This window comes from Acomys minous (assembly GCF_964271855.1).
Source record: "Acomys minous genome assembly, chromosome: 5".
Taxonomy (NCBI): Eukaryota; Metazoa; Chordata; class Mammalia; order Rodentia; family Muridae; genus Acomys; species Acomys minous.
The window spans coordinates 85267476-85282848 of record NC_140494.1 but is presented as its reverse complement, the minus strand read 5'-3'; the positions used below and the strand labels follow the sequence as shown (position 1 = coordinate 85282848).

Below are 15373 nucleotides of genomic sequence, written 5' to 3'. Positions count from 1 at the left end.
TGTTTACACAAAGAAAACAGTTTCTAAAAGCTATCTTGATTAAAAGTTTAAGAAATTACTCATAGCTGAAAGCAGACAGTAGCAACAGGTAGCAGAAGAGACTCATTACCCCTGTGTGGGTAACAAATCAAAGTGCCTCAACTCCCTCCCCCAAAGGAAAAAGCCTGATATGGAAACACTGGGGAGTCCCTACCCAAGAAATCAGGAGGGGAAAGTGTATGGCAAACCTATTAGCCGACAGAATACAGGGAGCTCTGTGTTAGACGTCAGGAGCATGTAGTCAGCACTGTCTCTCTGTGGACTCCTTCAAAATCCACCAGACTTCGCGGGCCAGTACAGCCAAGCAAAGACTTCTCGGAATATATCCTAAAAGACTTAGAATGAGCTCAGTTCTTCAGCACAGAGCTTCTGCAAACCTGTTCTAGAAACAGTACTTGCAAAACTAATGTCAGAGGTCTGGGGATGTAGCTCAGTGGCAAACACTGCTTACTATGCATAAGGCCCTTAGTCCCACTTGCCAACACTCCAAAAGATATAGCTAGATAGATGATAGATAGATTGATAGATATTACTGAAATATTAAAATTCAAAATGTCTCAATTTAAAATACCTCAATATATGCTCCCAAACTGTCAATTTTGGTGCCACAATTGAGTCAAATACATACTAACCCAGAAAATCAGTTGTCAACAAGGCTGGGGAGATGACCAGTGGGCAAAGTGCTTGCTGTGTAAGACTGAGGCCCTTAGTTCGGATCCCCCATATTAAAATCCAAAAAGCCAAGAGTGAGGGTGGGGGGTGGGATATCAACAGTCACAACCTGGAGCCTAGCTCTCTAGCCAGTCTGGCTGAAAAGTTAAGAGACTCTCTCTAAAAGAGAAAGAAAAGTAGAGAAGACACTTGGTGCATGAGCCTCAGAAGTGGCCAGAAAACTACTGCTTCCTTTAAAAAACAACCACTTGAGGGGCAGGAGATATGGCTGGAGGCTAAAAGTACATGCTGTTCTTTTTTTATTATTATTATTAATTTATTCAGATTACATCTCAATTGTTATCCCATCCCTTGTATCCTCCCATTCTTCCCTCCCTCCCGCTTTCACCCTATTTCCTCCGCCATGTTTGTGACTGAGGGGAACCTCCTCCCCCTCTATATGATCATAGGCTATCAAAGTCTCATCTTGTTAGCCTGCTATGCATCCTCTGAGTGCCACCAGGCCTCCCCATCAAGAGGCTTCTGCCTCTAAGGTTACCTTCATGCATGTAATGCACACACATACACTAAGGACCACATATGTACAAATAAAATATAAATAAATAATAAATCTTTTAAAACAATAATAAGTAGTCTCTCTAATAACCAATGCTAGATATTTAAATTTTCTTTCAAAATTCCATTTTTTATAAATCCATACTGAATCTGTTCACAGACTCTATTTGGTAAGGACTTTAATACACACAATGTTTAAAATAATGATAGTCATTGTCTGATTCATTCAGAAAACAGGAATCTTCCAAATACTAAATTAATCCTCAAAGGCTATTAGAAATGGCACTACTGAGCCACGAGAACCCAACACAAACCCTGACAGAACTTCCAAGGCAGAATAAGAACATTGAGAAGAGCACAGTCATGTGGGACCTCGCTGCTTTCTACTTTTAAGGACTCACATTTACCAAGCAGCCATTATGCTAGGTACAAAAGAGCATTTTACGTGGCCACTCTCATTCCAATGCAGGCAATCCTCCTCCTTCTGCTTTACTTGTTACAGATGAAAAAAGGACAAAAGCAAAACATCACCTTATAATCACAGCTCGCTTATGACCTGCTAGGATTGGTTTAGTCAAATGGCTGATGATAAGCTCGGACAGTTTCAACCCTGGGGTACTGAGGTCAAGTGGTAAGTTCACATGTGGAAGAATCCACTAGGCTCTGTTTGAAGGGAGACCACAAGCTCAGCTGCAGCCTGCCAGTCTGCAAATTTCTGTAGCTCCTCAGTAGCTGGGCAAAGTCCTCCATCCACAGGAGAACAGCTCAGCACATGCGCGTACACACGCACACACGCATGCACGTGCCTTGAACACTCACTTCCATTGCACTCTTGCTTCTTTGACTTCTGTGTAAAGTAAAGGTTACGTGGTTCGATATCATACCTCAAAATGATGATCAATCAACTCAAAATATTCTTGAAGGGGCACGCATCCAGAAAAAGAACACGCAAAATCTTTAATTCCCTGTTTTTCAAAATGTTCCTGAAGGCGGAGGATGAGTTCATTTGTTACGAGCCAAAGATCTTCAAATTGTTCGCTCTGAATGCGGTATCGTTCTAAAAAAGATAATGGAGGAAAAGTGCTCGTTAACACACGATTACCAGTAGAAACGAGATGAGCTATCAAACAGCCTTCGCATGAACGCTAACGAAAGGATCAAGATCCCCTTTATCTTTTAAACGCATGGCTGCTGCTTTGTTGCTGTTTTCTGCATCAACTGTATAACAACTTCAGATGTCCTTCCAGGAGAGATGCCCAGGCACTGGCTGGTCCTTCTCATCACATGTCTAATAGTAAATAGGATTAAACAAGCCAACCGTGGTGCAATACTTGACATGGCTGATAGCAGCCACTGGAACCTCCAGTGTGAGCGTACTAGTCTACTTCTGAACCCTGGTGTGAGACAAAATGTATTCCACACGGATCACCACAGTCACCATCAACGTTCTGTTTCTCTAACAGTTTCTTGATTTAAAAGGAGGTTTGTGCTTGACACTTCCCTAAATTAAAAAGAAAATAGTGTTTCCCTCTATTCTTTGAAATGTAAGCACCAAAAGAGCCTGTGTATTCTCTGGTGATGATGGCTGTGATGGTGAGGCCAACAATGACAGCAAAGATGATGGCAGAAGCAGCAATGACATCTGTGAGGCCAGCGGCAGATGCACAGCAGCTATGTGCCAAGTACTGGGCTGTACCAGTTTTCTTGTTATAAAAAAGAAAAAGAAGCAGACAGAATTCCAGTGACTCATCCAAGGATATACACTCTTCCTTGCCTATGTTAATGTTCCTACTCTTCACGGCATAGCTTGATCTCATTCAGCAGCAGAAGGCCAGGACACAGCAGGCTGTCGGTCAAACTTCAACTGTCTCAAGGGTAATGATGCTATCCTCATTTTTCCAAAAAAAAAATAAACCCAATCTCAGAAGGGTTTAAGTAATTACCAAGGTCATCCAGCCAGTTATGCACGGAGAAGAGACTGAACTTCTAATTACTAATACGAAAAGACTAACCATTGATCTTAGCCACACAACAACGTCCCACGTATGTAATGCACACATGCTCAATGGATCTACTGTTCCCCAGGCATCTGACCACTGAGTTTTAACATCCAAGATGATTATATAAAGTCCCTTAGAAAAGCTCAGAAATTACAAATTCCATTTAATTCGCCATCAATTATTTCTATTACATACAATTTCTAAGGAAAGAAATTATAAAAGCATTGGCTTTTTTTTAATTAGCAAAAATCAACAATAAACAATGAGTCAAAGGCCCGCAAGGCATGGATTTGGCTATTAACCATTTCCTCAGTGTTCACACTCCAAGTACATAATGTTTCCCATAAAGGCTTTCCACACTATATACTTAATGGAAAAGAGAAAGGCAACTTTTTGTTTATAATTTAGGATTAAAGAGTTAGAGTTTTTTAAATGTGCCCTCAAAATACTAATAATCAAAAGAGCTGCCAAAGTGAGCATTCCACGTGTTATCTCATTTCTTTTGCATCCTGGAACAGCGCTCGGTGGAAATAAGCACTTCAGCTTCCAAAGAAAATAAATCCGGACCATCAGGCCCAGTCGATTGCCTCTCCACTCTACCAAACAGTGGAGAAAATGGTGTGTCTAATTAAGCAGACCACAGAATGCCACACCAGAGTCCACTCACGCCAGATCATCTGAATTTCATCAATACGAACACAGTTTACATTAAACCACAAGCAATGCATGCAGGTAATTATATCATTTGGAAAACTTTTAAGGAAGTAAAGATGAGCGCTTTTAAACACAAAGTTGGAAAAAATGATATAAACAATTTCAGTAGACACAAATTTAAAATTATAAGTATATAACTTCTTCGATATTAATAGAAACTATGGAGGTACATTGATATCTACTTTCCAAAATGCTTTCTGAAAGCAAAATTTACAGTATGAACAAATTGTCTCCATAGTAAAGAAGTTGCTAAATATTAACTGATGAATCACTATTCCCACACTGCTCACTGGGTATAAGGCAGATATCAGATGAATTCAGATCTGATCATTATAATCATGAGTTGTCCCTAAACCGTTTGGCCTCACTAAAGGACTGTCACAGAACCCCTAGTTTGATGTCCTAGGCACGTAAGAAGATTCACTATGTATAACTCCTTACACATCTGCCAACATCAGAAGATATCTTTCCTACTTCCTTTACCTAGTTCTCCTGTTTATTTCTCAAGATCTTCACAAAATCTCCTGTAGATCTATTCCTTTTGTCAGCGTATCAATGCTTGATGCTAATTCTCCTTAGCCACCATTTGTCTATTCTGTTGTAACTCCCAGGTTCTGAGGAGCCTGTACTAGCCGTAAGGGATAGAAGTCAAAGGCCTGCTCTGCCAAGACGGATTGAAGTAAGACTTGCACACCCCTTGCTTCAACACACTTTAGTTAGCAAGTTTAAAGACCATGGGTGCTTTCGTCTACACCTTCCAGTTCGATTTCTCTTTACATACACGTCTATGATTCGTCTACTAAGTCCAAAAGCATGCTAGGTAAAGTGGGAAGCATTGGACTTTCCAGCTTAATTTTTTTTTCCATCTGCTCCCCCTCTGGCATGTTAAAAACCAGCAGACAACGGGAAAGCCCAATGTGTATTAGTTATCTCCCCATTTTTACATGCCTGCTTGCATCCATGCAAATGAATGTGGGTGTGTTTAGCATTCTTTGCTCATGACCAGCTTAGCAGAACACAGAAGCCCAAGCTGAGAAATGTCTCCCTTCCATTGTGGAGAAAATGGTTTCATTGTCCAATAACGACTGATGCGACCCAGTTTTGTTGGTTAGATGGTGGTTGCGGCTGGTGAGCTGGTTGGTTGTAGTTGGTCAGTTTTGGTTTGTTTATTTGCTTGCTTTGATATGAGGTCTTGCTAAATGACCTAATGTGGTCGTAAACTCATGAAACTCCTGGTGACACCTCTTGAGTGACTGAGATTTTCGGCATATGCCACCATATCTGGTGATGAGAAATTTTGATGGGGAGTTCATCATCCTGATTTATTTCTTGTCATAGCTTGTTTTCCCTTTTATAATCCATATGATATATCCTTAGTCCATAGAGCTCTCAGTTTCACAAAGATGCATCTAGATGTGGGCCACTGTTTCACTAGAGGGCTAAAGCTTAATTGGACCTTTCTAGCTTCCTCACATTTTGTGTCTCCACTGATCCTCTCTTGAGTTTAGCTACCTCTTCCCCCAAAGACTACACCTTGCCTTAGGGACCTCTCATTACAAGAAACTGTAGTCTAGGGCTGGGGAAATAGGTTGGCAGTTGACGTGCTCACAGCACAAGTGAGAGAATCTGAGGTGAAATCCCCAGAACCCAAGGAAATGCTAGTAGGTGTGGCAGCCCAAGGCAGAGGCAAGCTGACTAGCAAGACCAGCGGTACAGGCCAGTTCCAGGTTAGACTGAGAGACTCTGCCTCAAAGAATAAGGTGGAGAAGCAAGTGAGGATTAGGAATATCAACCTTGAGCTTCCAGACTCACACACACATGTGTATGCACACACACATGTAAATATTCATATATACATAACACACACACACATGTACGAAAAAAGGGGAGGAAGAGTGTTCAGTCTGTGTAAACCTTTGTTCTGAGTACTGAGGCTGATCTCAGACTGCCACCTTCTGTTTGTCTCCCCCACCTCCTGCTCCTACCACAACCTTACCACAATTTTTAATCCAAGGCACCATTTGTTTCTCATCACCTCTCAACTTTCTGTACTTTTTAAAGCTTTCGTTATCGGCTTGGATCTGATAGTCCTGTTCTACCATCCCTCTCATGAACGTATTTTATCTGAAGTTCTCCATTTTAAAAACCCAAGAGCTGTTTCAAGTGCTTGGGTGTGATAAACACATCACCACAGGAAAAGCCGACATGATGATAGACAGGCGTCACTTTAAAGGTCAAGATCTGAACTTGCTGTGAAAACATGGCACTGCCTCTTCCCTCCTGAGTAGCCTGCAGGACACCAATGCCATTTTATTTTCTAATGTAAATGGCACCAAAGCTCTGGGGTCCTCCCATCACCAAAGTGTTTGTCCTTGTCTAATCCTTCCTGCTACAAGGAGTTACAAAAGTGCACCCCGGGATCTGGGGGTGCAGCTCAGTGGTAAAGCAGGAACTCACCATGCAACAAGGCCCTGGACTCAACCCTCAGACAGAAAAAAGAAAAGTGTACCATATAGCATGCATGATTACCAAGCAGATTTCGAAAGGAAATGAATAAGAGAAATCTACAGAAAATACTAGCCAGGAGCTGAAGACAATTCCATGTGGAATATGGACCATGTGCTGAAATACTGTGCCCCCTCCTACATGCTGGGAATTTGGCAATCCACGGTTCTTTATAGGAATTACCGTTCTGTGCTTTTTACAAAAATAAAAGTGCCAAACATGGGTCAGCAGCAAGGGGAGCATAGGCCCAGGGGTGCAGGGAGGAGCAGCAATGTCTGCCCCAGCTCCCAAAAACTGACTCCCAGACTCATCTTCATCACAGAGGCAGCATCTCCTGGACAGAGCCCAGCATCAGTCAACTGAAAGAACCAGTGTGGAAACAGAGCAGCTGTCCCCCGGGTCTCAGTGCATGTTGAACACTACTTCCGGTGTTCTGTCTACCCACAACACAGCCATGTGGCATGACCACAAGCATGGATGTGAACAGGTGGTGTCTGGGTGTTTGGGAAAGTATAAGGATAGGAAAGTGACACCGAGTGCTCCCAAAGCCACTTCGTCTGAAGGGAACAACTGTAAATGCAATAGGATAAAAATATGCTCAGCCGGGAGTGGTGGTGCACGCCTTTAATCCCAGCACTCGGGAGGCAGAGTAAGTTCAAAGCCAGCCTGGTCTCCAAAGCGAGTCCAGGATAGTCAAGGCTACACAGAGAAACCCTGTCTCAAAAAAAAAAAAAAAAAAAGAAAGAAAGAAAGAAAGAAAAAGAAAAAATATGCTCACTGACACAGACACAAATGTCCTTTTTAATTGCTTCCATGAAGATTAACTATAAAGCACCACCACCTGGGGCCGAAGCAATGGTTCTCAACCATTGAGGTCACTTGCTGCTCTTACAAAAAACACAGGTTCAGTTTCCTACATCCATAAAGAAGCTCAAAACAATGTGTAACTTCAGATACAAGGGATAGAACCTCTTATGGCCTCTGTGACATATGGCATATATATATATATGTATGTGTGTGTGTGTATGTGTGTGTGTGTGTATGTGTATATATGTATATGTATATGTGTGTATATGTATGTGTGTATATGTGTATATGTGTGTATATGTGTATATCTACACACATACATATTTAGGCAAACACTGATACACATGTAAGTAAAAAATTAATCTTAAAATAATCAAACACCATTAATTCAAATCAGAAAGACACCCACAATTTCAAAAAAAAAAGATTAGTGACAAATTTGTAGTTTAACCAGGGAATAAATTAAATAGGAAAATGTGCCAAAATGACTCCAACATCCAAATGAAGTGTACAACTGAGCAGAGCAGAGCAATGCCACGCGCCCATGCTTAGCACAGTGGCCAGTGCCCTGAGAACTGTGTTCCGTGTTTAGACCTCATCTTAGGAGCACTCTATGCTATGTCCGTGTAATGACTACAGTCACAACTCATCACACAGACATATAAAATTCTCTTTTTTCAAGGTAATTCTTTTTGCGCTTTACTCTAGAATATCTACTTGCATCCAGGTTTATTTCACCAGTTAGCGATCTACATATTCTAGAAGCTTATATGATCTTAGCTGTAGCTGCATAGTCAATTTCAATAACAGGAAGTATGTTCCTGCTAAAACCTTTTGTTTCAAAAAAGACTGTTTTCATGTCATTCGCTCTGTTACTGCAAGACAGCCAAGCGCAACTGCAGCTGGAGGCAGTGCAACGGGCAAGCCTACTGCTAAAGCTACAGGATAGCTTTTAAACTCTTCAGCCCTGGACATCAAACCCAAGGCAAGCACCCTACCATTCAGTCAAATCCCTACCCACAAAACTCCAGATTTCCTAAAGTAGTATGTATTCAAACTATTTTAATGTATAACACACACACACACACACACACGTGTTATTCTAAAGAAACACTTGTCATTATCGTGTTTATATGTATGAAAGTATGTATTAAAAGTGAGTATAGTGTAGTAAATACAGAATTAAAAAGTTTAAAATCAACTACTTTTTTCATATGAAGCAGCCAAATTAATGAGGTATATTTGTAAAAGGAACTTTTATTTTCCTTCTTCAATTGCTGCCTCAGAAGCTTATTGCCCCCTTCTGCTAACCTAGGCCTAGTTCTGGAAGCTTCTAGCCTCCGTTCAATCTAACCTGGGCCTAGAACAAGTTTTCAGCCTCTGATACTTACTGCTAAAAAGTTCACCCTTACTTGTTCTTTCTGAGCACTGGGCTGGCTGGTTCAACTCAGCTGTTCTGGCTCAAACTCCTCTCTCAGCTGACTTATTTAATCTGGCTTCTCTTTCGGCCGGGAATTTCTCTGCTTGGCCTCAAACTAATTTAGCAATCTGCTCTAATCTTCTGGCTTCTTCTCATTTTCTGGCTCGGTCCATCTTCACCTGAGTTCTCTCTCTCTGCAACCCATCTCTCTATTACTGTCCTGGTAAAACTGCCTCCTCTCTCTGAAAAACTGCCTCTTAAGTAGCTTCCTTTTCCTCCCTCTTCTCGTGAGAGTTGGGCATCTCCTATCCCATCTACTCTCTGATTTGTCACCCTTTCTGGACTCCATTAGAGATCATTTTAAAACATGGGTGATTCCTTCTACTAGCTAACTTTACTTTTGTTTGGGATTAAAGGCGTGACTCACCATGCCTGGACCTAAGCTTTTCTTTACCTGATACTTGCTTTATACCAGGCTGGCCTTGATTTCAGATCTGTTTGCCTCTGTCTCCTGGATTAAAGGTGTGTTTGTATTCCAGCCCCATCACATAGACCTAGAAGGTCTTTGGATGTAATCTTTTGCCAGAACAGCCATTTTCTGAATTAATATTTTTCTACACATATTTAAACTGGAATTCAAGCTTGGCTGTATAATTACTGCATTTCTATCTGATATTAGTCTCAGCAAAAATTCCTTCACTTCATATTCATTTCTGCCAATGTCTGTCCTGAATAGTTTTGGTTTTGTTGTTTGTTTGTGTTTGTTTATTTGTTTGTTTTGTCAACTTAACACACTCTACAGTTATCTGGGAAAAGGAACCTCAGTTGAGAAAATGCCTTTATACAGACTGTCTGTGGGCAAGTCTGAGGGCATTTTCTTGATTAATGATTGTTGTGGGAGGCCTAGCCCATGAGGGACAGTGCCACCCCTAGGTAGGTGGTGCTGAGTATACAATAAATCAAACTGATCAAGGCATGGATGCAAGTCAGAAAACATCAGTCCTCTGTGGCCTATTTCAATTCTGGCTTCCAGAATCCTGTCTTGAGTTCCTGCCTTACAGCCCCTCAGAGATGGAGTATGAATTAAGAGTTATAAACCATTTCCTCCCTAAATTACTTTTGGTCTGGATGTTTTATTACAATAATAAAAATCTTAATTAATAAATGTCAAATATGGATATAAAGATAAATATAGATATACACATAGATGATAAATATATTAGATAGATGATAGATAGATAGATAGATAGATAGATAGATAGACAGATAGATATACCATTTTTTAAGTTGCTCATAGTAAAATATGCCTGAACTCCAAGCATGAGGGAGGCTGAGGCAGAAGCCTCACAAGCTCAAACCCAGGATGGATTGCATATGGGGACCCTGTCTCAAGAAGCATAAAATATAAATATATACAGACACATGCAAAAAAGAAAACTAACTCTAGTTTTTAAGAGTTCTTAAAACCTAGATCACTGCGTATGTGTCTTTAAACCATTTTAAATTTTAAAAATTCCTTTCAAGCCCTCTTCATCCTCAAAACCAAAGCTACATGTCTGTAACATGGAGATTTGAAACATTCAGTGCATCTAATGTCAACAAAAAGAGCCTTTATACACCAATGCTGATGCAAAATTCACTTTAAGCATGATTCCATCATGTTCATTGGATTTAAAATAAAAATATATATTTGCATACAATCTTGGGGGGAAATACCTTTTAATTTGTCACTGAGTGCTGTTTTTAAAGCAAGTAAAATGCTGCCAGGATTACACTCCTATAATGTCAAGAAAACAGGTTCATATCCTAGGTGCATGGCTCCTCACATCTAGGTGCATGGCTCCTCACATCCTATGTGCATGGCTCCTCACATCCTAGGTGCATGGCTCCTCACATCCTAGGTGCATGGCTCCTCATATCCTAGGTGCATGGCTCCTCACCTCCTATGTACATGGCTCTTGTCTGTCATACCTAGCCAGACACCATCTGCACCCTTTGCAAAGTTCTCGGTGTGGTGCAGTGTCCTAGAAGGACTACGTCACCAACAGGAACAGCACAGTTTTACTTACGAGACGTTCTGGAAGCAAGAAGAGTAACTCGAGAGCCTCCTAGGAGACGAAAACCCATTACATTCGCCTGATCATCGTCTGACTGATTGGCAAAGTCTATAAAGAAAAGGGGAAAATACTCATCTGCATAATCACAAATAAACACTAATATTTCAAATGGAAAGCTTAATTGGGTATGTTTTACATTATTAGTATTCAAAATGCATGTATGAACTGTATTGGCTGATTCCCATGCAGCTTCCAATTGCTCAAGTGTCTGCCCCATAAGCTCACACTGGAACGATCTTATTTTCTTTTTTTTTTTTTTTCCCCCTTTTTCCCCCCGTAGATGAGCCCAGGTGTGAGGCTGAACACTCACAGAATAAACCTAGGGGAAATGTCACTCCAGAAAGCAAGTAAAGGACCTGGGATTTGCAGGCGTCTGACCCAACTTGAGAAGACCATCACTGGGCATGGTGGTGTATACCAGTGATCCCATTATAGACCAGGAGGGAATCTGGTGGGAGGCCGGCCTGCACTATGGAGACTCTATCCCCAAAAAGACAGAGGTGGGGAAAGAGTCTGAGGTTAGCAGGAACCACAGACAAAAATACACAAGTGTCAGAATAGATGGTTGAGGTACAACTTGAAGAATTTAAAAAGGTTTTTGTTTATATTCATGCCCAAACTAAAACAAAACAAACAAACAAAACCAAGTGGTCCCTATGGGAAGGTTCTGAGAGCTAGCTAAATATAGATACTTCCCATATTATAAAGCTATTGCATTCCAATAATCCCATTACAAATTTAAAATATCATTAAGTCCAAGAACACTTAATACATCTATCCTTCAAACTTCCTAAATTAGCCTCACCTGCAACCAACCATGCTCAAAATGTTTACATTCACTGAGTTGAGAAAAATTGTATAACGCAGTCTGACCCTTAAAAAAATCAACTTTATACTATATTTCAAATGCTTTTAAGGTATTCTAAACCTTTAAGCTACCAACTCCACTTTCAGATCTTTATCTAAGAAATGATCATAAATTTGAAATATTTTTGCAAGAGTATTATCACAGGAATACAATATAAATATCTAAAAATAGAATACAAGTCGGATGATTTCATGGTATCTATTTATAAAACATCATGCAACAACTAAAGTCACAATGAAAATATCTGTGGTCTACAAAAATGTTTCTAAACAGTATGAAATAAAATCTTTAGGGAAAGTGTAAAAGCCTACAAAACTTGTTTTAGTTATATTAAAGGAAAGTACAGAAACAGATGTATGCACTTTTAGACAGTGGAACTATTAGCAGGTTCCTGGGTGGACTTATCTATATTTTTTAAACTTCCCATATATTTGTAATAAAAGTTAAACCACTTCACATGTGCCCTACATTTCTTCATAAAGAAGTAAATAAACAATTAGGAAGAGAGACAGATTTAAAGTTATTTCTTTTATATGAAGCTATTAATCTATTTCTTTTGGTAGAATATATAGATTTGAAACAGCCATTGCATCTAATGTTGATTTAAAAAAAGAGCCTTTATACACTGATGTTAATGTGAAATTCACTTTAAGAATTGACATGATTCCATCATGTTTATTGGATTTAAGATAAAAATGCATATTACGTATATACAATCTTGGGGGAAATATCTCTTAATTTGTCACTGAGTGCTGTTTTTAAAGCAAGTAAAATGCTGCCAGGATTACACTCCTATAATGTCAACAGAATAGGCTCCTAAGCAGTAGGAAAGTGGGGTCCACTAAGCTCTGTAAATATGTAGTCTATGCTGCATCTTACCAAGATAAACCCCTGGGCAATGACCTATATTTTATTCAATCTCTAGTTGAGCTCTGTTTATGCCAATAAAAGTCAGCTTCTCAGAATCCAGTATTTAAACATCATCAACAGCATCAAAAAATTGTTATTGTTTAACATATAATTTCCAACTACATGTCCATGGAAGTTTCTGCAACCCAAGAAAATAATCAATTTAGGCAAGGTGATGCAAAAGGAGTGGCTCCTTAGGCACTTTTACAGTCCAACTTTCTTACGAAAAATCGAGAAAGGAAGAAAATAGGAAGGAAACCACAAAAAATTACTATGTGTGCACATGCTCACTTCAAAATTAAGACCTGAATGATTTTTTTAACTTCATTTTAGAGATTTTTTTTCCATAGTCACATATAAATAAAGCTTTACAGCCTGTCTCCTGGCTGGGGCATGGTGATGCAAGCCTTTAATCTCAGCACTCAGGAGGCAGAGGCAGGGAAATCTCTCTGAATTCTAAGTTCAAGGCCAGTCTACTGTACACAGTAAGTTCTAGAAGAGCCAGAGATACCTATTATTTGAGACCCTGTCTCAAAATAAGAACTGAAACAAATAAATAAGCCCTACTCTTAATGAATAATAAACTGAAAACATTTCATATAATAACAAAAAGGAATGCCTTACTACAAATTCTGTGGGAAATAGTCTGGATTCTAAATGCTACTCCTCAAACACAAGAATAAGGATACACCTCACAGTGAGCATGGCTCATTTTTAATAAAGTACTTCAAACGGCTATTCAACTCTCAGGATGTTTTCTTTTAATTCCATGTCATTTCTAAGAAAGTGGACAGAGCCGAAGAGAAAGTCAAAAGATTACAGGAGCCTGGGGGGAGGGGGGTGGGGGGAGGGGGGTGGGGGGGAGGGATGACGCCAAGGAAACGGTGTCTTCAAGAACAACAGGCCTGATGCTCACATGAGCTCACAGAGCGGGTGGCGGCATGGACAGGGCCAGCACAGGCTCAAGCCACACACGGTCCCAGTGCTGACGAGGGAAGCACACATGAGCTCCCCACCACAACCAAGAAACTATTTGCAGCTGGTAACTGCTGACCACAGGAAAATCGGTTTTGTCCAATGGTGTGTCATTGTGTCATTGGGTATATTAGCTACACTCCAGGGACGTCCCCATGTCCAGTAGTTGATAAACACAAAGAATTCTATGATGGCCTTTTTTTCTGGGGGGTAGAGGGCCCTTCAGCTTCTGTGGTTTCGTGGATTTTTGCAGGGGGAAGAAAATAAGAACATAAAGTTGCATGGCTAGGGTGTTGGGGAGAATCGGGAAGAAAGTGGGAGAAAGGAAAAGCGTGCTCAAAATATATTGTTTGAAATTTTTTCAATTAGAAAAAAGAAAGTGGATTGCTCTATTCCAAACCTTGACTACAATGCCATTTTATCTAATCGGAGCTGCAGTTTTCTACTCAAGCTTTAAGCTTTAATGTCCCCAAAGTAACAGCCACAGATGGGCTCTCCCTCACCAATCACCCCAACTCTGTGGTGCTCAAACCCAAGGAGGGAATGCCCACTAAACAGCCAGCACCATTTGCTCCTCCAGCTGCAGTAGAAGGCACAGCCCTGAGGAGCAAACGCCCATGAGGCAACCTTAAAAGTGACGGTAAAGATGACCAATACTCTTACAACGGGACACAGCCAAAGGTCTACCGCACAGGTTCTCAACCTGTGGGTCACGACCCCTAAGGTGGTCAATGACCCCTTCACTGGGGTCACCTAAGGCCATTGGAAACACAGATATTTGCATATTTACTATTTACATATTTACAATTCATAACAGTAGCAAAATCACAATTATGAAGTAGCAGCAAAAATAGTTTTGTGGTTGGGGTCACCACAACATGAGGAGCTGTATTAAAGGGTCATAGCATTAGGAAGGTTGAGAACCAGTGGTCTACAGTAACACTGAACAATAAATATTTATATTTCAAGCCCAAACTTCCAACCTAGAAAGGAAACATTTGATATTTTTATATCTGTACCCTGAAGCGAAGTAATGGTTATTTTTTAAATGCTAATAAAACGTAAAAGGTGTGTCTTATCACCTTACTGGCATAAGCTGCTTACCTTTGAACAGGACCCTAAGACCGGAAGGTCCCCAAGGCATTTTAGTATCTTGACCCCACAGCTACTGATAATCCCCTCTATGACCTGCCATTGGAGGCGTCCACGTGGAAGCCCCAACACAGCTCACAGGCAGGTTACTTCCGAAGTCCTACCTGGGAAGAGGCTGAGCAGACTGACAGGAGGTTTGTTGGTGTCAACAGTTAGTTTGTGGCTCGCAGTTTTTGAAGGCTGACCTGGTAGGCAAATTAGTTTCAGAGGAAGTCTAAATTTACATTGGATAACCCGAGGAATACCTGAAATTACAAAAAAAAAAAATTTAGATCTAAATTTGACAATTTGGGAAGAAATAATGTGTAGTCTGAGCAGAAGTGCTAGTAAGTTTGCTGCCTAACTTGGTTTAGCTTAAGTCAAATAACTAGTATATACTAGTTCCAATTTGGTTTTTTTAGTATGAAAGAGGGGAGGGGAAGGGAGAGGGGAAAGGAATGGAGAGGAAGAAAGGAAGAGAGGAAGGGGTGGAAGAGGAAAGGAGGGAGGGAGGGAAGGAAGGAGGGAGGGAGAAAGACAGACGGAGAGAGACAGAAAGAGACAGAGAGTAAATGAACTGAAATAAAAAATGTTATACTGAGTGAGACAACCCAGAAAGACAAAAATTACATTTTCTCTTATTGTGGACCCTAGCTCTGAA

General features: G+C 40.5%; 1 protein-coding gene across 4 annotated transcripts in view; it reads right to left on the bottom strand.

Moving 5' to 3' along the window:
* Positions 1-15373, bottom strand: part of BBS9 (Bardet-Biedl syndrome 9) — a 409368-nt gene that overhangs the window by 197086 nt on the left and 196909 nt on the right. For all 4 annotated transcript variants that reach the window (XM_084782922.1, XM_084782920.1, XM_084782921.1 and 1 more), the window contains 3 exons: positions 14838-14978; positions 10782-10877; positions 2151-2323 (listed from right to left, as the gene is read on the bottom strand). In XM_084782922.1, the coding sequence (XP_084639048.1) occupies positions 2151-2323; positions 10782-10877; positions 14838-14978 (410 nt within the window). The remainder of the gene's footprint in view (positions 1-2150; positions 2324-10781; positions 10878-14837; positions 14979-15373) is intronic.